Raw genomic sequence first — 23,975 nt, 5'->3', positions numbered from 1 at the left:
GTGTTTCGCCTTACGGCACAATCCAAAACTACGGTGCTACGGTGAATCCAAAAGTGTTCACATTTTATGTTAATGTTATTTAAATTGATCAACTGTTTGTGACAGTTGATCTTTTCTAAATAGGCTCTTAGACCCACAAAAGGTTTGCCTACGGAGACAGAAAAAGACCAAAGAAAGGACATAAGTGAAGCCACTGGAGCGACTATAAGTGTTATTCACTCATGCTCAAATACTCTGTTATATCGCTTGGCTGGCTCCATTCTCTGCATGCATGCTATTCATTTCAAACATTCTGATTCTGTAATAGGACACAAATCAGGTAGTGAAGTGATACAAAACACCATGTAGATGACATTTCGGATTGATCTGAGAAATGGAGCAAACCTATGAATTCACTCGCAATGACACCACAGTGGCATCGGCTTGAATTTCAGCCTACATAAACTGTCCACCCACATTGCATTGTCTATACTGTCTTTAAGAACACATTTACAGTGTGCTACACAGTTGTGGCCAAAAACATTGGCACCATTTTTATTAAAATTAATGAGGATTCTTGAACTTGAAACTCTTTCTTCGATTTGCAGCTGAACTTTACCAAATAGTCTGAACAATTTACAAAATATTACCTCATTCCACAAAGAAATCCTAAAAGGGTCCAGACAATATTATTGGCAGTTTCTAGAAGTAGTTAGAATTACATTTCAAGCAGTTGATACTCGTTTACTTTGGAATAAGACTCCTGTGGTAAGTTGCAGATACCTGCAATATGACAATCACTCATTCAACCAGTTAGATAAAATGACTAATTCTCCTGTTTTGTGTCACTGTGTACACCTCAGTGACCTCAGTGACACAGCTTGAAGAAATGAAAACCAGAGAAGTGTCTGAGGAGGTCAGACACAAGATTGAAGCCAGGCCTGGACAATTACAAGGCTGCATGTTTATTTCCAGAGTACCCGGTTGTCCCTGTTTCCTCTGTACGTAATGTTCTCTAGAACCTTAAGGCCCAGGTCACTCTACACGACCTCGCTGGATGAAGCCGCAAGAGAATGTAATAGAAGATCGCCATGAAGGATTGATTGAATGATGGAGAAAGCTCCTTGATCAACTGCAACACAGATATAAGCTGACCTTCAGAAACAAGGGAATACAGCTTCAACATAAACCATCCGTCACCAACTCGGTGAAAGATGGGGTTGGATGAGTCCCACTGCTAAGACAAAAGAAAGCCTGACTAATTTGTCAAACCACAGGAACATCCTACAATCTGTGTTGGATTATTGGAGTCAGCTAAGAAGAGCGAATGTCTCTTAGTGAGTGAGTCAGTAACCAACCCTGGTTAAATAGTGTAGTGGTTAAAGAAGCGGACTTGTGAACTATAGGTACTGAGTTCGTATCTCCTCACAGGCAATGCTTAGTACGCATTATGAATTACAGGTGCTGGTCATATAATTAGAATATCATCAAAAGGTTGATTTGTTTCAGTAATTTCATTAAAAAAGTGAAACTTGTATATCATATTCATTCATTACACACAGACTGATATATTTCAAATGTTTATTTCTTTTAATTGTGATGATTATAACTAACAACTAATGAAAATCCCAAATTCAGTATCTCAGAAAATTAGAATATTACTTAAGACCAATAAAAAATATATATTTTTAGAAATGTTGGCCAACTGAAAAGTATGAACATGAAAAGTATGAGCATGTACAGCACTCAATACTTAGTTGGGGCTCCTTTTGCCTGAATTACTGCAGCAATGCGGTGTGGCATGGAGTCGATCAGTCTGTGGCACTGCATTGTTGGGTCTGGCGTATCGCATCTTCCTCTTCACAATACCCCATAGATCTTCTATAGTATATATTATAGCAAGTTTGCTGGCCTATTAAGAACAGCGATACCATGGTCCTTAAACCAGATACTGGTAGCTTTGGCACTGTGTGCAGGTGCCAAGTCCTGTAGGAAAATGAAATCTGCATCTCCATAAAGTTGGTCAGCAGCAGGAAGCATGAAGTGCTCAAAAACTTCCAGGTAGACGGCTGCGTTGACCATGGACCTCAGAAAACACAGTGGACAAACACCAGCAGATGACATGGCACCCCAAACTATCACTGACTGTGAAAACTTTACACTGGACTTTAAGCAATGTGGATTCTGTGCCTCTCCTCTCTTCCTCCAGACTCTAGGACCTTGATTTCCAAAGGAAATGCAAAATGTACTTTCATCAGAGAACATCACTTTGGACCACTCAGCAGCAGTCCAGTCCTTTTTGTCTTTAGCCCAGTCGAGACACTTCTGACGCTGTGTCTTGTTCAGGAGTAGCTTGACACAAGGAATGCGACAGCTGAAACCCATGTCTTCCATACGTCTGTGCGTGGTGGTTCTTGAAGCACTGACTCCAGCTGCAGTCCACTCTTTGTGAATCTCCCCCACATTTTTGAATGGGTTTTGTTTCACAATACTCTCCAGGGTGCGTTTATCCCTATTGCTGGTCCACTTTTCCTTCCCTTTGTCTCTCTTTTAATGTGCTTGGACACAGAGCTCTGTGAACAGCCAGCCTCTTTAGCAATTACCTTTTGTGTCTTGCCCTCCTTGTGCAAGGTGTCGATGGTCGTCTTTTAGACAGCTGTCAAGTCAGCAATCTTCCCCATGATTGTGTAGTCTGCAGAACTAGACTGAGAGACCATTTAAAGGCCTTTGCAATTAGCTGATTAGAGTGTGGCACCAGGTGTCTTCAATATTGAACCTTTTCACAATATTCACATTTTCTGAGATACTGAATTTGGGGTTTTCATTAGTTGTCAGTTATAATCATCAAAATTAAAAGAAATAAACACTTGAAATATATCAGTCTGTGTGTAATGAATGTATACATTATACAAATTCCACTTTTTGAATGGAATTACTGAAATAAATAAACTTTTTGATGATATTCTAATAATATGACCAGGACCTGTATTCCGTATGGATGAAAACTTGGCTGGCTAAAACCGTTAGTATCTACATTATGGTTAGCCTGAAATAAAACAGTTTACAGTTATATTGCTACTGTTTCTGGTGGATTTTCAAAGAATGCATCTGTGCATGTGTTTTGGGTCAGAACAGACAAACACATTTGCTGGTTTAACAACGTAGTTATGATATTTTAAGCCTTAACTGAAACTGTATACGGTTAAATTGTGACTGTTTCTGGCTTGGAATAGTTCATCTTCAGTCTTGCTACCAATTGCTCAGTTCTTATGATTATTCCTAGGAAGTTAGTAGATACTATTAAGCATATTTAACACAATCCTCAATGGAGTCTATCGACTGCTGAAACTTGTAATCCCGTGGCGTAGTGGGCAACGACAATGTCTCTCTTATGGAAGACCTACGTTCTAATCTATTGGGAGCAACGACATGTATTCATTATTTCTGGTAGATTCCACGATTCTCTCGTCTTTTCACTTCATGAAAAAGTTAGTTATCGTTGCCTTTATTGATAGTTATTGTATACATGTCATTCACGAATGAAAGAAAAAAGTATGTTTTTTGGCCATGAAAGAAAAAATTACGTTCCTATGCCATGAAATGAAATAGCTTTGGCAGACTCGCTTGCAATTCTCCAATTCTTATGACTATTCCAGTAAGTTAGTAGAAACCAGTAAAGCTTATTACTGGCTAATACGCTGTTAAAACGGCCAGTTGCAAACGCAATACATAGACGCTATTTGTGGTTGAGGTAAACTTAGTAAGAAACGTTAGTCAGTTTAACTATCAATTTCATTCACGTATCAGTTTCATTCACAAATGGCCAATTCAATATTAAAAAGGCCAGTGGTAAAAGAGGATTTGTTCAGGATAGAGACAAGAGGCAATACTGACACCAAGCAAAAGTACAGCTCTGTGGTGTAGTGGTTCACGACATAGCCTTTCACATGGGCGACCCGGGTTTGAATCTTGAGATGGGCTTGCCTGGTTTCTTGTTTGTTAAAGCACACAATCTCTGTTTACAGAACATAAAATGAAGCCCTCATAGAAAAGAAACCCCACCCCACAGTCAAACAGGGAGGAGGTTGTCATTTGACACTGGAGGCCTTGAATGTGTGCCTGGTATCATGAAATCAGAAGAATTCCTTTTGGATCTCAATGTCGAACCAGGTTTGAGAAATCTGTTTGTTGGTCATCATGGGTTTCCAGCAGGATGATGACTCCATGCGCTTTAAAACATACCCAAGAATTGGTCAAGACACTAATCATTGCCAGCAATGAGTCCAGATCAAAATTGCATTAAAAACCAGAGAGATCTGAAAACAGCAGTTGGGAGAAGGCCTTCAATTCTAAGATTACTGTAGTAGTTTTCACCAGAAAAGTGGGGCAAACTCCCAGTACAGAGGTACAGGGATCTCCTTGATGCCAATAGGAAGCACTTGATTGCACAAATCTTGTCCAAAGGCTGTGAAACCAAATATTGAGTCTGAAGTGTAAATAAATCTTTAATTTTATTTTTCTGATTTATTTGAATATTTTAGGCCATGACTGTAGGTGCTGTGAAAGGCTTGACAGCTTGATGTGAGTAGCCCTGAGATTAGCCCCTTAAACTGTCCAGGGCTTGTGGCTGTTTACGTCCCTGCCAACTGCTACTGTTTCCCTTTCCATGTGCCCTGGGCCCTTCCCTGTCTGCTCCCAGGGTTTGCCTTCTTTGCTACCATGCCAAACCAGCCCAAGCAGAGTGAGGGAGGGAAGAATATCACAAGTGAAGAATCTTTAGAATTTCACCAAAATAATTGTAAAGGTTTTATCAACAACAGGAAAGTTGATTCAAGTGCAGAGTACTGCCGAACAGACCTATTCGAGCTACTTGATGGATGGTGAATTTAAAAAAATAACACAAATAAATTATGCAAGAAGTTTGAGTGTATGAGTGTAGTAATTAGGATGTAGTGTGTATGGTGTTGGTTGTATGAGTGTAGTAATTAGGGTGTAGTGTGTATGGTGTTGGTTGTATGAGTGTAGTAATTAGGGTGTAGTGTGTATGGTGTTGGTTGTATGAGTGTAGTAATTAGGATGTAGTGTGTATGGTGTTGGTTGTATGAGTGTAGTAATTAGGGTGTAGTGTGTATGGTGTTGGTTGTATGAGTGTAGTAATTAGGGTGTAGTGTGTATGGTGTTGGTTGTATGAGTGTAGTAATTAGGGTGTAGTGTGTATGGTGTATGGTGTTGGTTGTATGAGTGTAGTAATTAGGGTGTAGTGTGTATGGTGTATGGTGTTGGTTGTATGAGTGTCGTGATAAGGGTGTACTGTGTATGGTGTATGGTTGTATGAGTGTCATGATAAGGGTGTAGTGTGTATGGTGTATGGTTGTATGAGTGTCGTGATAAGGGTGTAGTGTGTATGGGGTTGGTTGTATGAGTGTTGTGATAAGGGTGTAGTGTGTATGGTGTAGGTTGTATGAGTGTCATGATAAGGGTGTAGTGTGTATGGTGTTGGTTGTATGAGTGTAGTAATTAGGGTGTAGTGTGTATGGTGTATGGTTGTATGAGTGTCATGATAAGGGTGTAGTGTGTATGGTGTTGGTTGTATGAGTGTTGTGATAAGGGTGTAGTGTGTATGGTGTATGGTTGTATGAGTGTCATGATAAGGGTGTAGTGTGTATGGTGTTGGTTGTATGAGTGTTGTGATAAGGGTGTAGTGTGTATGGTGTAGGTTGTATGAGTGTCATGATAAGGGTGTAGTGTGTATGGTGTTGGTTGTATGAGTGTCATGATAAGGGTGTAGTGTGTATGGTGTTGGTTATATGAGTGTCGTAATTAGGGTGTAGTGTGTATGGTGTTGGTTGTACGCAGCACTGATAAAATAAGTGCAAGAACTAACAATTCGCACAATAGTCTATGTCCATGAAAATGTATATGTTAATAAGGCTTGCCTAAAAAAATAAACGGAACACTACTTGCTTGAAATTAGAAGGCCATTCTGGCCAAAGTCAAGCACTAGTTGTATGGTACTGTTTTTAAGTATGTAGGCTGTAATGTGTAGATTGCCTTGTGTGGTATTTAGGGTGTTGGTTGTATGAAGTGTTTAGGGTGTACGTTGTATGGTGTAGTATTTAGGATGTTGGTTGTATGGTGTAGTGTTCAGGATGTAGGTTATATGGTGTAGTATTTAAGGGGGCGTATGTATGGTGTAGTCTTTAGGGTGTAGATTATATGAATGTAGGTTGTATGGTGTAGTATTTAGGGTGTTGTATGTTGTAATATTTAAGGTGTAGGTTATATGGTGTAGTATTTAGAGGGTTGCATGGTGTAGTATTTAGGTTGTTGTATGGTGTAGTCTTTAGGGTGTTGTTTGCATGGTGTAGTATTTAGGGTGTTGTATGTATGCTGTAGTCTTTAGGGTGTTGTATTTAGGGTGTTGTATGGTGTTGTATTTAGGGTGTTGTATGGTGTTGTCTTTAGGGTGTTGGTTTTATGGTGTAGTATTTAGGGTGTTGTATGGTGTATTACTTAGGGTGTAGTATGTATGGTGTAAGGTGCTTACTTCCTAGTAGTAGCAGTACTCCAGCCATCAGCAGTAGGAGGTAAGCTCTGGCCAGCAGGCCGATGAACCCCATCATTCCCCCGACAACCATAATAATCATACTGAGGGGAAGTAACACGATGAATGTCCCGTGCATTTCTGAGAGGAAAAGGGGAGATGGAGGGATATTGTTATTTACAAGCAGACAGTTTCAATCACATAAAATGAGCTTCCAAGACAGAGACATTATTCCTTCTTTGAAGTAATTATCTTTCTGCAAAATTGTCCAAGATAATGAACTGGTTTGAAATTATTCTCTACCCAGACTTAATGTCCGCTCTCTGACAATAGCTAAAGTGAAACTTTACAGATGTTTTACTAGTGTTTCGATATTTACTAGATACAGGCGTTTTAAATTATATTCCAGGCTGTTACATTTTATTAAATAATTAATGCTTTCTTTCTATCAATTTAAAATAGAAATATGTCATGTTTAATTGGAAATAATCATAGGCCAATTTGTAAATCATTCTGAAGCACATCACTTAATCAGATCAACATCAAAAAGTAAATTGTGTTACTAAAAAATAGTACCGTTTGTGCCATTTCAAATTGTAAAAGTAAATTAAGATATAAAACAACACAGTTTTTACTCAAATCAGTATATTAAATACTGATTCAAATCAAACCTGTTTTGCTATATAACGCTCCGGAAAAAATTAAGAGACCACTGCACATTTTTCTTCCCTTTCCAAAAAAGTTGGAAAGGAAAGTTTTGAGTGAGGAACAGAAGCGTTCAATTTGCAGTGGTCTCTTAATTTTAACCCTTCTGTTCCTCATTCAAAACCTTTTCAACTTTTTTGGAAAGGAAAGAAAAAGGTGCAGTTGTCTCTGAATCTTTTCCGGAGCTGTATGTTGAACACTTTGTCCATTGTTTGTAGGGATTTAAAAATAATATGAATCAATCAAATGTATTGATAAAGCCTGTTTTACATCAGCAGTTCACAAAGTGAAAACTGTGAAAAAGTATAAGATTAAATTCATAGTGAAAAAGTATAAGATTAAATTCTCCCTTCAGATTCACCTGTCAACTGCTAAATCTAACCCACTGTATTTGGTGGTGAATAGGATTTTAATTTTGTGTTAGGTTCCCTCAGTACTGTTGTAATGTGTTGAAATATACTGTGCTCTACTGTACTCTTAAATTTTTAACAGTAAAAATAGCTACAAATTCATGCTTTCTCAACTATCCACTAATTATGTCTGTGAAGGATGCTAACATTTGTTGTACTTAATGTTCTGACATTAGCTCAAGAAAAAGCAAAGAAACTGCATATGTGTTTGTTTCTATATTATACAGAAATGCTGGCCATGTATCTCTGTAGTTTATTCTACAGGCATTCAATAAGCACGGCTCAAATAATTAGCAGATTTTAAGATAGAGGCTAGTTATCCATATAGAAAATGTTGCTTTATATTTTATAGTAGAATGCCAGTCACAGATCTCATTAGTTAGCTTCCTAATCTAGCCAAACCTTTTTCACGGTTTGTTTAGTAAGAAGCAAGGCATCAGTAAATAGAAGTAATTTATTTGCTGCTGTGGTCCAAATGTGATTAGAAAATACATTCTTCGGTCCATATTTTTAAGTTTGTTTTCCTAGACAAGAAAATCCCAATATATCCAGCTTTGTCCATTGTGCAGTAGATTACAGTGCAGTAGATTACAGTGCAGTAGATTACTCCGCTATAAATATTGATTGATATATGTATAAATCAATATCACCGATGGCTCTATACATCACTGACAACCACGACAACGTATCAAACTGACTTGTAGAGTGATTGGTATAACATGTCTTAGAGAAATTTAACAAAACATCATTGTGTGTATTTTTCAGGTATCGCGTTTCAGTCCATACTGTGATGTAATATTGTGTTTTTAGTTTTTGGTACACAAAGAAAAAATCGGTGACCCAAATCTCACTAGAAATCTCTCCTACATGATAAGTACAACATAAGGTCCTCCCAGGGTGAAGTGCTACTTTAATGGTTTCAAAACATGTTTGTTTGTAGATCATAGATACTCAATTTCTTGGTTAGAGTGGGTCACAAAGATTGATTTAACTGAATAGAGGGCCATGCATTTTCATTTCAGAGACATCCAACTTTCTCCAGGTATCGCTAACTATAAATAGCCCCTAACCCTTACAGTATATAATCAACTTCCTCCAGTTATTACTAGTCATGAATAATGTACTCCCTATAATCTTTCCCCAATACCGTTTAGTAGATAAATATAATTTTTCTGCTTTTGTTTGGTGGAAATCCTACAAATGGCACTAATTATTAAAGATAAACCCCCACATGCAAACAATATAAGAATCCCCCTCCCACCTGTTCTGCCACTCTGTCTCCAGGGTTCCATTCAAAACCACATCTACTTTGTTTGATCAGATCTGAGAATGTGAAAACTCTTTCCTGCACATACCACGGAGCCACGGAGATACAGCAGGGTCTCTACAAAGGTTTCCAGATGAGACGTGCAGGGTTCATGATAAAGGAACTGATCAGGAAGCATGCTATCAGTGTTCATGTTGGTTCTAGATTTGATTCAAAATTATTTGTCAGGATCTTCGTGTGATACACTACCTGAGGTCTGATAGGGAGAAACAATTACCGGTCAAGTTAATGAAAAATCTTGCTTCTTTTTACAGATGTCCTTCATACTGCAATACCACTTGGTGCTTTCTGCAAACAGCACTAGAGTTTGAACAGTAATTTCTAATAAGAACAGACCTCTGCAAAACCAAGGCTGGATTTATGCTTAGAACAGTGTTGAAATTTAAATTTCAAAAGTTTTTATATTGAGCACATGTACAAATAACAGACACAATGTGATACAGAAATCAGGTGTACAAATAGTGAGAAATATATCGATGTAACCTCAATCCCCAGGTGGACTTCTCCAAAGGTCATTTTCCATTGAGGCAATGTTGGCAGTGTTTACTCTGTACGCAATCTCCACAAACACACTGTTTACTCTGTACGCAATCTCCACAAACACACTGTTTACTCTGAACGCAATCTCTACAAACACACTGTTTACTCTGTACGCAATCTCCACAAACACACTGTTTACTCTGTACGCAATCTCCACAAACACGTTGTTTACTCTGTACGCAATCTCCACAAACACACTGTTTACTCTGAACGCAATCTCTACAAACACACTGTTTACTCTGTACGCAATCTCCACAAACACACTGTTTACTCTGTACGCAATCTCCACAAGCACACTGTTTACTCTGTACGCAATCTCCACAAACACACTGTTTACTCTGTACGCAATCTCCACAAACACACTGTTTACTCTGTACGCAATCTCCACAAACACACTGTTTACTCTGAACGCAATCTCCACAAACACTTCGAACATTGACCAAAGCATAACATCCACAGCAAAAACTGGATACACCCTGCTGTACAATTACATTTCAGAAAGGTAGCAGGAAGTGTTGTACCCAGTTACAAAAGAAACGTATAATGAAAGAGAATTAATGTTTCATATTTGGGCAAATTAGTGTAGGAAGTGTTAGAAAGGAATGGCTGTCCTTCAGTGCTGATAAGACAACCTGTAGACAAGCATAAAGGATTATACTGACTACAAATCATGTTGGGGTGAAATCCACCTAACCTGCTGTTGTGTCTGAATGCAAAAGCTGCAGCAGCTAAATAGAAAAACGCTTCAAACTAAGACTGGTGACATGTATTACATTTTTCAATATAATTCTTATTAAAGATTACATTTAATATATTATTAATAAAGATCAAATAAAGATATTATTATTATCAATTTCTGACTTTAAGGGAGATCTGCCCCCCGAACATTGTTGTCCAAGAAAAATGTAAGATACAAGGTTTTGATTACGATTTAAAAAGGAGCCAAACAACTATGTGATAATAAACTGATTCATATGATCATTATCCTTAAATAAAAATGTTTTGCATAATCAGTCATATTTTCAAAATCAATGCCAAAATGTCACAATTTCTGCCAGGGTATGTGAACTTCTGAGCACAACTTTTGAGCACAACAGCACAACTGTAACTCCTGCTTATTTTCAACTGTGCTGATACCTCTTAACAACTCAGTTGTTGCTTGCTCTTTTGGGTTTCAGGCTGTGTAGCTGTAAAAACACTGTGACAACTGCTTGATAAAACCAATTTGATTGATTTATTCCTGGGTTTATTGATCAGTTTTATTAGCAAATGGTATCCATCCACATTCATTTTCTGCCCTGAGGGAAATGTAGCGGTTCATTTCTTGTATTCTAAAATTGATAATTTAATAACTTTCAGCAATTCCAAAATAGAAAAAGGCATCATGTTACCCACAAATTCCAGTTGGCTAGCTAGTTAGAGGTTAAATATATTTAAGCAATAAAAGGCATCATATTAGACACAAATTGTATTTGTGTGTAATAATATATTTCTTTCTATATCACTTTTCTAGTACAATTACACAAAGTGCTCTACACACAATATAAATAGAAATACTTAAAAATATATAATATATATAAAAATATAATATTAAAAAAATTAAAAATAATAAGCAGAATATAATATCACAATGATAAAATATTAGTGAAAGCCCTCTTATAAAAAATTTGTTTCAGGTAAGATTTAACAGAATGCACTGACATAGCATCTCATTCTGTGGTAGTCTGTTCCAGAGTGTAGGGGCCCATATAGCAAAGGCCCGGTTCCCTTTAGTTTTCAGTCTAGACTCCAGAACAGCCAAAAGTCCTTTTACAGCTGATCTGAGAGGCCTAACAGTGCAGTATGGGTTGAGCGACTCTAATGTAATCAGGTGCCAGACCATGTAGGGCCTTAAACGTGGTTAGAAGAATGTATGTGATTGGTTGACTCATTATAAAGGTAGGAGCTTACATTCCAACTCTGAAATCCCTCAAGTTAAGTTTCATTCCAAAATGTTTAGTGACAGGGTTAATTACGTTTGAGGTGAGGGTGTTAGGTTTAGGGTTTATGGTTTAGGATAGAGACAAGCACCTTGATCAAAGGTCAGCTTCAAAGGTCAACTTAGAGCATTCAGCCATTTGAAATGCAAGTTCCTTCCTCACTCAGTCAACAAATAACATGAATTTCTGCCTTCAGGGCAGATCTGCGTCCGAGTCATGTTTAAGTAAAACAATTTCGTATGTTAGCTTAATAGATAAAAGGAAAAATACTCTTGAGGTTTACTAACCAAATGTCTCAAAAATAATGTGTCCACAGACATGGAAGGCTTAAGGAAATCCACTACCTACATGTAAAATCACCCTTTTCTTGTTTTAAAATGAGCCATTTCTCCATTTATTTCCTGCTGTTAATTAACGGATGTTTTTAACTAAATGAAAGGCTTTTATTCAGAGAACAGGTCGGTTGCTCACTGTCAGCATACATCAAGAGAAGTGCATTCAAACTGTATTGCACTGGAGGTGGTGCAGCCATTGAGCAAGTTGAGGAGGATAACCTCCTGGTGTTTACAGTGGAGCAGTTACCATGGTCACTTCAGGTCTGTTACATACTGTTTTATATGTATAGACACAAGACTTTCTAATGGAAAGTCACAGTCTCCGAGTAGAGAACAGAAACCAGATAATGAACAGGGCTTTGGAGTGTCATGACATCACAAAATCCTCTTCCTACTCATAAAAACTAACAGATGAAACATGCCTTATGGGTAAAGTGGTGAGTGTGAAGACACACATGAATACATAATTTTTCCTTAGATGTGTTGTTGTCGGTAATTGCCTTTATTTCTATTGCTTTTGTGTTTTTTATTTTTACGTTTATGTTATCTGTCGAGTATTGTTTTCCTGTAGTGCATTTCTTGCGGGTCAGACCCCAAGAGGAGTAGCAGTCGCCATGGCATCAGCTAATGGGTATCCAAATAAACATGTAAACAAACCCATACACAAACACACAAACCCACACAAACACACACAACCCCCCCCACACACACACGAACACACACACACACACACACACACACACATTGTGTCTCCCCCTAGGCAGGTTATAAGGTTTCAAACAGAGCGACAGACAGTGTGTGCCTGCATCTTCCTGTGTGGGCGTTTGATGTGTTTAATGCCCTCTCTCAGCCAGGTCCAACCCCTCTCTGGATATCATAAGAACAATAACAATATAGGATTAACCGGACCCAACCAACCCCATCTGTTACCTAATGTGAGTGTATTAATGCTCTAAAAGAGACATTACGTTTTAATGGGCTGACTCATTTGTCATTGCTGTTGAACTGGCTACAGTACGAGTGGTTGGGGTCTTCTCTCTAGCTCTTTCTCCCTCAATTGGTCTCTCACTCCCTCGCTCTCTCCCTCTATTGCTCTCTTTCTCTTGCTTTTGGTCTCTACTTTTCTCCCTCTGTCTTTACCTTTCTCCCTCTGTCTCTACTTTTCTCCCTCTGTCTCTATTTTTCTCCCTCTGTCTCTACCTTTCTCCCTCTGTCTCTACTTTTCTCCCTCTGTCTCTACCTTTCTCCCTCTGTCTCTACCTTTCTCCCTCTGTCTCTACCTTTCTCCCTCTGTCTCTACTTTACTCCCTCTGTCTCTACTTTTCTCCCTCTGTCTCTACTTTTCTCCCTCTGTCTCTACCTTTCTCCCTCTGTCTCTACCTTTCTCCCACTGTCTCTACTTTTCTCCCTCTGTCTCTACTTTTCTCCCTCTGTCTCTACTTTTCTCCCTCTGTCTCTACTTTTCTCCCTCTGTCTCTACCTTTCTTCTTCTGTCCGCCCCTAAGTGTATGATGTTATTTATATTTCATTTAACATCAAACAGCAGCTCTTTCTTTCTCTGTCTCTATTTCTCTTAGCCACAACACCATTTTTTATTTGACAATAAATGGGATTTGAATTAAATGGAATTGAGGGAAAAGGGAAAAGGATGAAAACAGAGTCAAGTATGTATTTTGTTAAACTGCCAGTCTGTAGTTGTTTGAATTCAGCACCTGCATCTCTTCGGCTGTTTAAGATTTATTGTTTCATTCAATTCATTTTTGTTTATAGTAGTAGATCTACTGATATACTTGCTGTCTTCTTAAGGTGTGGTGCTTGTTAGTATAATAATACCCAGCATGCTTTGCAGGCATTTGTTTTTACATACATTTCAGATGTCAGTGGATTTGGGCATGGTTAAAAGGGATCTTATACTCACACTCTGGACTCTTCAAGACTCTAGTTAGCTGACCACTGTGGTAGCAAGTTATCCTGTCTGACTTGTAACACCAGCCAGGAGCTAGTTAACCTGTGCAAAAAAGGTTGTGTTTATTAAAATGGGGGTGTGATATGCAACATGACATGCTAATTGGCTAATGTTAATGCCTGTGAGATTCAAATAGGCCCTCATTCATGAAACCTCAGAAAATATCTCAGAATCAAGCCTGAGGAGCAACGTACTCTCATCTCCAATTCTGTTTAGAAAACTGTCGCACCTCTTCGAAAAGAGCGTAGATGTCATCGCGGAGTGATAAATCAGATTAAGCTGTAAACGAGAAAAGGTGCTGCACCTGTCCTCATTTACATATGACACACCCGTAATGTATGTGGGTGTGGCCATCGTCAACCTATAATTTGACAGCTTTCAGCATAAATTATAGCCTGAAGCCGTAAATTAACCATTCGTCATTCTCCGTGATAAAAGAGCAGAGGTCCTTAGATGATCAATAGGGTACCGCTTGACCCAGAACCACTCTGACATCATTAGGGTACCACTCAACCCAGAACCACTCTGACATCATTAGGGTACCGCTCGACCCAGAACCACTCTGACATCATTAGGGTACCGCTCGACCCATAACCACTCTGATATCATTAGGGTACCACTCGACCCAGAACCACTCTGACATCATTAGGGTACCACTCGACCCAGAACCACTCTGACATCATTAGGGTACCGCTCGACCCAGAACCACTCTGACATCATTAGGGTACCACTCGACCCAGAACCACTCTGACATCATTAGGGTACCGCTTGACCTAGAACCACTGGTTTATTTATACTCTCGTTAGCCAATTTAAGACCTGTTTGCTAATCAAGATGCCAGCAACAGAAATTATAATAACATTAATGAACTCCAAGAATGTCGATATTACTGGCATGAGTCACTTAGTATAATCAGGGCAAAGCCAGTTTGTCTACTGCATTACATACACAAAGGCAGTTTAAAACTATAAAATGCATGAACAACAGAAGTGAGATATAAAAAATGCAGCATAGTGAAAGGAACAAATTATAGATTCATGAATTAGTGATTCATTACATGTATCACTACATGTGAGGGGTTATAGATTTGTCCAGTTGAGGGTTGTGTGTGTATGTGGGGAGGGGTTATAGATTTGTCCAGTTGAGGGTTGTGTGTGTATGTGGGGAGGGGTTATAGATTTGTCCAGTTGAGGTGTGTATGTGGGGAGGGGTTATAGATTTGTCCAGTTGTGGGTTGTGGGTTGTGTGTGTATGTGGGGAGGGGTTATAGATTTGTCCAGTTGTGGGTTGTGTGTGTATATGGGGAGGGGTTATAGATTTGTCTAGTTGTGGGTTGTGTGTGTATATGAGGAGGAGTTATAGATTTGTCCAGTTGAGGTATGTGGGGAGGAGTTATAGATTTGTCCAGTTGTGGGTTGTGTGTGTATATGGGGAGGGGTTATAGATTTGTCCAGTTGTGGGTTGTGTGTGTATATGGGGAGGGGTTATAGATTTGTCCAGTTGTGGGTTGTGTGTGTATATGAGGAGGAGTTATAGATTTGTCCAGTTGAGGTATGTGGGGAGGAGTTATAGATTTGTCCAGTTGAGGTATGTGGGGAGGGGTTATAGATTTGTCCAGTTGTGGGTTGTGTGTGTATATGGGGAGGGGTTATAGATTTGTCCAGTTGTGGGTTGTGTGTGTATATGGGGAGGGGTTATAGATTTGTCCAGTTGTGGGTTGTGTGTGTATATGGGGAGGGGTTATAGATTTGTCCAGTTGTGGGTTGTGTGTGTATATGAGGAGGAGTTATAGATTTGTCCAGTTGAGGTATGTGGGGAGGAGTTATAGATTTGTCCAGTTGAGGTATGTGGGGAGGGGTTATAGATTTGTCCAGTTGTGGGTTGTGCGTATATGGGGAGGGGTTATAGATTTGTCCAGTTGAGGATTGTGTGTGTATGTGGGGAGGGGTTATAGATTTGTCCAGTTGAGGGTTGTGTGTGTATGTGGGGAGGGGTTATAGATTTGTCCAGTTGAGGATTGTGTGTGTATGTGGGGAGGGGTTATAGATTTGTCCAGTTGAGGGTTGTGTGTGTATGTGGGGAGGGGTAATAGATTTGGCCCTGATCAAAAGTTTACATACCCTTGAATGTTTGGCCTTATTACAGACACACAAGGTGACACACACAGGTGAAAATGGCAATTAAAGGTGAATTTCCCACACCTGTGGCTTTTTAAATTGCAATTAGTGTCTGTGTATAAATAGTCAGTTGTTCAATCACTTATTAAGAAGTGGAAAATTCGGGGACCTCTTAAAATCAAGCCAAGGTCAGGTAGAAAGATTTCAGCAAAAACTGCCAGAAGAATTGTTCGGGATAGCCCCACTTGTGGAGTGGTTTTTGAAGAAAAAGTGGCTAACGGTTAGCATACAAAATAATGCACTCTTCTGTTTTCTTGTCTGCTATTTGGTGGAGACGGTACTTGGTCGAGGACGGGTTACAAAGATTTGAAACATCTTTCTGAGAGGATTGCAAAACATGAGAGCAGTGGGAGTCATCTGGACAGTCAAATTGGACTAACTTGGAAGGGTAAATGTCCCAGCCCAAGTTGACAGTGCATACAGGCGCTCCATTGAGCAGCATAACAAACAGGTGGAGGAAAACAGGTACGTTCTCAGTCGGATCATAACATGTATTAAACTGTGTGGAAAATGTTAAACCGTACTGCAGGGGCACGAGGAGTCGGTGGACTCCCTGAATCCTGGAATATTCAGATGCATTTTTGAGACTATGTGTGAGGGCGATTCGAGACTTCAGAGGCGCTATGACGCTCAGCCCATCTTCAAAGGGACATCTAGCACTACAAAATGTAAAAACTGTTAGACTGTATGTATGAAGTATACAGGGAGGAGATGGCCAAGCAAGAGGACAAAACATAATTTGTTGCCATAGAGGCAGATGAGACAACTGATGTCTCCTGTAAATCACAAATGGTGGTTGTGTTGTGAAACATGTTGCCTGACAATACAGTGACAGAGAGGTTTTTGGAGTTTGTGGAAGTCAAAGATTAAACTGGACTCTGCCTCTTTAATAGCATCAAGGGTGTGCTGGGGGAGAAAAGCTGATCGCTCAGACTTATGATGTTGCGGCTGTAATAAGTGGAAACGTCGGAGGGGTACAGACGCTAATGAAAGAGACATGCCCACATGCCCAGTTTGGTCACTGCTATGCTCACCAGCTGAACCTGACCTTCAGCAACTTTGTTTAGCAAGGATGAGCATCCTGAAGGTGTTTTTTGCAGATTTAACTGCTTTTTCTCTGGTGCTCCAAAACGTGTTGCAGCACTTGCTAAGGCAACACAGAGACGCATTCCAAGGCCACTTGCTGTACGATGGAACTGTAAAAGTAGAACTGACAATGCAGTTGGGGAAAACCGTGCTGTGCTGCTCCTGTGTATGGAGGACATACGCACACAACCAGGATGGGATGAGGCCACCATAAGTGAGGCATACAGCCTGTCAAAAAAAGAAGAAACCTAGAGAGGACCCAGGCTCAGAGGGGTGACCAGTCCTCTTCTGGCTGTGCCAGGTGAGATATTAAGAGTCCAATTGGAATAATAAATACATTTCTCCGGGCTAAATCCAGAGTCTATTTGATTTTAGACTAGGTCAGAAATATGACCAGGTGGACAAGTACAGGGACAGCAACGGGCCCCCCAAACCAGGTAATCCGCAGGTGTATATCTTAGTACTGTATACTTGTGTTTTCAGTACTTTTGTGTACAATACTAGTTTATATAGTAGGTGTATGTATTATCTGGGCTATTAAATTAGTTACTGGGAGAAATACTGTCTGTCATCTACAAGGACGAGTGGCTGAATAATTATTGAGTGAAGACCAAGAGGAGACAGACATAGAGAGGAGAAGAACACAGAGAGGAGAATTATGAAAACACAATTTTGGAATTATGGCCAAAAGTTCAACCCTGGTTTCATCAGACCATAACACATTTTCCCATGTGCTTTTGGGGGACTTGATGTTTGTTTTTACAAACTAAAGCCGGCTTGGATGTTTTCCTTTGTAAGAAAAGGTTTCCGTCTTGCCACCCTACCCCATAGCCCATTCATATGAAGAATACGGGAGATTGTTGTCACATGTAGCACACAGCCAGTACTTGCCAGAAATTCCTGAAGTTCCTTTAAGTTCTTGGTAATGTCTCTGTCGTGCAATTTTTTCTCCACTTGATGATGACTGTCTTCACTGTGTTCCATGGTATATCTAATGCTTTGGAAATTATTTTGTACCCTTCTCCTGACTGATATCTTTCAACAATGAGATCCCTCTGATGCTTTGGAAGCTCTCTGCAGACCATGGCTTTTGCTCTGAGATGCAACTAAGAAAGTGTCAGGAAAATCCTACAAGAAGAGCTGAACTTTTTGTGATTAATCAGAGTCACTTTAAATGATGGCAGATGTGTAATGACTTATATTTAACATGAGATTGAATGTGATTGGTTATTTCTGAACACAGCCACAATTCAAGTTATAAGAGGGTGTGCACTCTTATGCAACCAGGTTATTGTAAAGTTTTTATTTAAAATTTTCCCCCCTCAAAGATTTCAGTTTGTTTTTCAATTGAATTATTCACATTATAGGTCACATTAAAAGTGGAAAAGGTTCTGACATGATTTATCTTTGTCTCGTTCTTTTACATCACAAAAACCTGGCATTTTAACAGGGGTGTGTAGACTTTTTATACCCACTGTACCTTGTGCTTTTCGTTCTGGCTCAGAGGAAAGCCCACGCAGAGAGACTCAAATCAACATTGTTGAAAATACATTCAACAGATGGGATCAGCAGGACACAGGAGACAGATTCCAATCTCTGACTCATTTACAACACAAGAATAGCATCTCTTCTTTCTACCATTTCTATCTCCTTCCTGATAGATTCTTTCTATCTTAATTTCTATATTTCTTTATATCTGTTCCTTCTCTCTGTGTAGTAATAAAGTCTCCATGAGCCGTGTGAGTGTGTGTGTGTGTGTATTGTGTGCTGTGTAGGTAAAACACGATCTCTGAATCATGATGCTGATGTTTTTAAGTGGGTCTGGGTGAAGACATTTTGCCTGACCTTTGACAACCCTTCTGGGAATGGTGTGATGCATGTGCACCCGGCTGCTGTGTGCTAAGTTGAGTCAGAAAAGAAAATATGTTAACAAAGCAATAACCTGTAAAATAATGAGTACACTATCCACAACACTGCAATAACCTAGTCGGAAACAAGATGATCACCATCCACAACACAGAAAGCAGGCGATAAGAGTAGAAGTAGAGAAGTAGTGAGGAGAGAGGGGGGAGAGAAGAGAAAGAAGTGGAAGAGGAGCGTAAACAAATTTGTGTCAGTGCTGAGAGTCTTATAGTGTCACTCCGTGGGTGTCAGCATCTGACCAACCAGTCTTACAGCGTCACTCCGTGGGTGTGAGCATCTGACGATCAGTCTTACAGCGTCACTCCGTGGGTGTGAGCATCTGACCGACCAGTCTTACAGCGTCACTCCGTGGGTGTCAGCATCTGACCGACCAGTCTTACAGCGTCACTCCGTGGGTGTCAGCATCTGTCTTACAGCGTCACTCCGTGGGTGTCAGCATCTGACGACCAGTCTTACAGCGTCACTCCGTGGGTGTCAGCATCTGACCGACCAGTCTTACAGCGTCACTCCGTGGGTGTCAGCATCTGTCTTACAGCGTCACTCCGTGGGTGTCAGCATCAGTCTTACAGCGTCACTCCGTGGGTGTCAGAATCTGACCGACCAGTCTTACAGCGTCACTCCGTGGGTGTCAGCATCTGTCTTACAGCGTCAATCCGTGGGTGTCAGCATCTGACGATCAGTCTTACAGCGTCACTCCGTGGGTGTCAGAATCTGACCGACCAGTCTTACAGCGTCACTCCGTGGGTGTCAGCATCAGTCTTACAGCGTCACTCCGTGGGTGTCAGCATCTGACCGACCAGTCTTACAGCGTCACTCCGTGGGTGTCAGCATCTGACCGACCAGTCTTACAGCGTCATTCCGTGGGTGTCAGCATCTGTCTTACAGCGTCACTCCGTGGGTGTCAGCATCTGTCTTACAACGTCACTCCGTGGGTGTCAGCATCTGTCTTACAACGTCACTCCGTGGGTGTCAGCATCTGTCTTACAGCGTCACTCCGTGGGTGTCAGCATCTGTCTTACAGCGTCACTCCGTGGGTATCAGCATCTGTCTTACAGCGTCACTCCGTGGGTGTCAGCATCTGACGACCAGTCTTACAGCGTCACTCCGTGGGTGTCAGCATCTGTCTTACAGCGTCACTCCGTGGGTGTCAGCATCTGTCTTACAACGTCACTCCGTGGGTGTCAGCATCTGACTTACAACGTCACTCCGTGGGTGTCAGCATCTGTCTTACAGCGTCACTCCGTGGGTGTCAGCATCTGACCGACCAGTCTTACAAACATATAGAAAAGAACGGGCCATTCTTTCAGAAATGCCTAGGCATTTTTTCTGGTCCCAGCCTGCCCCTGTTTGACAGAGTTGATCAACAATCACCTCACATCACATGAAGACACATTTAAATGAGGTTCTTATGGGTGTCATTAACTTCATGATTAATCTCTTATCGTCATTTACCATTCGTGTTTCCGGCATCCCGCTGCAGAATACACAGAGCAGCTTCTGTTGTTTATCTGTTGTGGACTGAATCTCAGTCACGTAGCATGCTACAGCAGAATGCTACATAGGAACGTTGGGAGTATGTATTCATTAATTTGAAATTGGGAAAACTAATCAGTAATTTTATAATTGAAAAGTTACTGACAATGATAAAATGCTCCTTCATTCTCCTCTGAGATGTTTAGGGAGCTTAAGTAGGAGAAAGCCCATTCTTTCATAAAAATTGCCACTGACTGCATCTGTCACTTTAATGTAGTCAACTAGATGGGACATAATTTCCTTTCTGATTAACCTGTCACATGGACATGAAGGGTCAGACAACTGAAGTCTACACCTCTGCTTCTTCTTCCTGTACATTTTATGCTTCCTCATATTCTCCCTGAAAGGTTTTTTCTTGCTTCTGATGAAGCCTCAGGTGGATAAACGTCCTTGACAGGAGTGTTGTGTCTCGGAGAGCTTTTCATCCATAAATCAATACTTAAAGATGATTAGAAAACACGTTTTCTTATTTTTTTGACGGAATGTCATCAAGGGTTCAGTCAGAACTAAAAGCGTCCTTGTGTATGAGATCTGTGCCTGGAGTGGCACCCTGTGTACCATAGGGCCTGGTTAACAGACACCAGGGTGTTAGAAAGGATACAGGGGACTGTTGCGCCTCGCCTGTAGATATCAAGGATGAGATCTCCCTGAGGTAAAAACGATGCCGCGGCAGAGCCTCTATTAATGTTTGCGTCTTCTCATCTCCTTCAGCAGACGTGACCACATCCTCTCCTTGAAACGACAGGCGGACATTTTCAGTGTATCCATACCGTCTGCTTATGTGGAGTGTGTTAATTAGAGCCCTCTCTGGAGACATCTTAGCAGTTTGGGAGGGGATATTTATGGTTGATTGGTTTGTTTGGATCCTCATTCACTGATGCCAACACGACAGCTAGTCTTCCTGTGGTCCTACGCTCTACAATGAAGACAGATCAAATGAAACATTACAATTTATATGCAGCCAGTTATGGTGGAGGGGTTCTGGTGGTTCAGGTGGAGGGGCATTGGTGGTTCAGGTGGAGTGGCTCTGGTGGAGGGACTCTGGTGGAGGGGCTCTGGTGGTTCTGGTGGAGTGGCTCTGGTGGAGGGGCTCTGGTGGTTCTGGTGGTTCAGATGGAGGGGCTCTGGTGGTTCTGGTGGAGGGGCTCTGGTGGAGGGGCTCTGGTGGAGGGGCTCTGGTAGTTCAGGTGGAGGGGCTCTGGTGGTTCTGGTGGAGTGGCTCTGGTGGAGGGGCTCTGGTGGTTCTGGTGATTCAGGTGGAGGGGCTCTGGTGTTTCTGGTCAAGGGGCTCTGGGGGTTCAGGTGGAGGGTCTCTGGTGGAGGGGCTCTGGTGGATCTGGTGGTTCAGGTGGAGGGTTCTGGTGGTTCAGGTGGAGGGGCTCTGGTGGTTCTCGTCAAAGGGCTCAGGTGGAGGGGCTCTGGTGGTTCTGGTGGAGGGGATCTGGTGGAGGGGCTCTGGTGGCTCTGGTGGAGGGGCTCTGGTGTTTCTTGTCAAGGGGCTCTGGTGGTTTAGGTGGAGGGGCTCTGGTGGAGGGGCTCTGGTGGTTTAGGTGGTTCAGGTGGCAGGGCTCTGGTGGTTCAGGTGGAGGGCTCTGGTGGTTCTGGTGGAGGGGCTCTGGTGGTTCAGGTGGAGGGCTCTGGTGGTTCTGGTGGAGGGGCTCTGGTGGTTCATGTGGAGGGGCTCTGGAGGTTCAGATGGAGAGGTTCTGGTGGTTCTGGTGGAGGAGGCTCTGGAGGTTCTGATGGAGAGGTTCTGGTGGTACTGATGGAGAGTTCTGGTGGAGGGTTTCTGGTGGTTCTGGTGGAGGGGTTCTGGTGGAGGGACTCTGGTGGTTCTGATGGATGGGTTCTGGTGGAGGGGCTCTGGTGGTTCTGATGGAAGGGTTCGGGCTCTGGTGGCTCTGGTGGTTCTGATGGAAGGGTTCGGGTGGAGTGGCTCTGGTGGTTCTGATGCAGGGGTTCTGGTGGAGGGGCTCTGGTGGTTCTGATGGAAGGGTTCGGGTGGAGGGTTTCTGGTGGTTGTGGTGGAGGGGTTCTGGTGGAGGGACTCTGGTGGTTCTGATGGATGGGTTCTGGTGGAGGGGCTCTGGTGGTTCTGATGGAAGGGTTCGGGCTCTGGTGGCTCTGGTGGTTCTGATGGAAGGGTTCGGGTGGAGTGGCTCTGGTGGTTCTGATGCAGGGGTTCTGGTGGAGGGACTCTGGTGGTTCTGATGGATGGGTTCTGGTGGAGGGGCTCTGGTGGTTCTGATGGAAGGGTTCAGGTGGAGGGGCTCTGGTGGTTCTGATAGAAGGGTTCAGGTGGAGGGGCTCTGGTGGTTCTGATGGAAGGGTTCTGGTGGAGGGGCTCTGGTGATTCTGATGGAAGGGTTCAGGTGGAGGGGTTCTGGTGGTTCTGATGGAAGGGTTTAGGTGGAGGGGTTCTGGTGGTTCTGATGGAAGGGTTCAGGTGGAGAGGTTCTGGTTGAACCACTGATGTACAACACATTTGTCACTGTGGTTATGATAAAAATATATTTTAGTTCAACTTTGTATCCACAAACTTCTTCCATTATACACTTACTACACAGCGGTTCTGTAATCCTCTCTGTGTGGATTGCCAATGACATATCATTACATATCTCTACGTATCACATCACTACATATCACTACATATCACATCACTACATATCACATCACTACATTTCACTACATATCACTACATATCTCTACGTATCACATCACTACATATCACTACATATCATATCATTACATATCACTACATATCACATCACTACATTTCACTACATATCACATCACTACATTTCACTACATAACACTACATATCTCTACGTATCACATCACTACATATCACTACATATCATATCACTACATATCACATCACTACATTTCACTACATATCACATCACTACATTTCACTACATATCACATCACTACATATCACTACATATCACATCACTACATTTCACTACATATCACTACATATCACTAACTACCACACTGTCCAACCAAAGAAAAATAAATGAGAACTGAAGAACTGAGTGTCAGTCAATGAAAGGACTTCTTTAATGTTTAAAGTAAAACCATTTTTCTTTTCAACTCGACAATAAAGACCATTATTGCCACTGTCCTGTCCTTCATGTGTTCGCTGTGGAAACGGACCCTTCTCTCCACTTCAGCTCACCCTTAAAGTAGGTTAACCGGTATGGGCTTTAGCTAGAGTGAGGGAGAGATAAAGGAGGAGAGAAAAGGCCAGACAGAGAGAGAGAAAGAGAACAAGAGAGAAAGTGATAGAAAGATGAAGAAATAATGAGTGAAAGAGAACGAGAAAAAGATGGACAGAGTCAGAGAGGAAGACGGGGGAAAGAACGAGAATTGGCAGAATAGGCAAGATCCACTAAATATGAAAACGCTAAAGAAACTGCAACTACGCTTTTGGAAACAATAAAAATACAGTGACCCCCATCTCACCAA

General features: G+C 41.4%; 1 protein-coding gene across 1 annotated transcript in view; it reads right to left on the bottom strand.

Moving 5' to 3' along the window:
- LOC105013477 (transmembrane protein 114) overlaps nt 1-23,975 on the bottom strand; it is a 50,496-nt gene that overhangs the window by 6,758 nt on the left and 19,763 nt on the right. The window contains exon 3 of the mRNA XM_010875026.5: nt 6,527-6,664. Coding sequence (XP_010873328.2) covers nt 6,527-6,664 — 138 coding nt within the window. The remainder of the gene's footprint in view (nt 1-6,526; nt 6,665-23,975) is intronic.

This window comes from Esox lucius, chromosome 11 (genome assembly GCF_011004845.1).
Source record: "Esox lucius isolate fEsoLuc1 chromosome 11, fEsoLuc1.pri, whole genome shotgun sequence".
NCBI classification, from domain to species: domain Eukaryota; kingdom Metazoa; phylum Chordata; class Actinopteri; order Esociformes; family Esocidae; genus Esox; species Esox lucius.
Note: the sequence above shows the minus strand (reverse complement) of the source record. Positions and strands in the feature narration are given on the sequence as shown.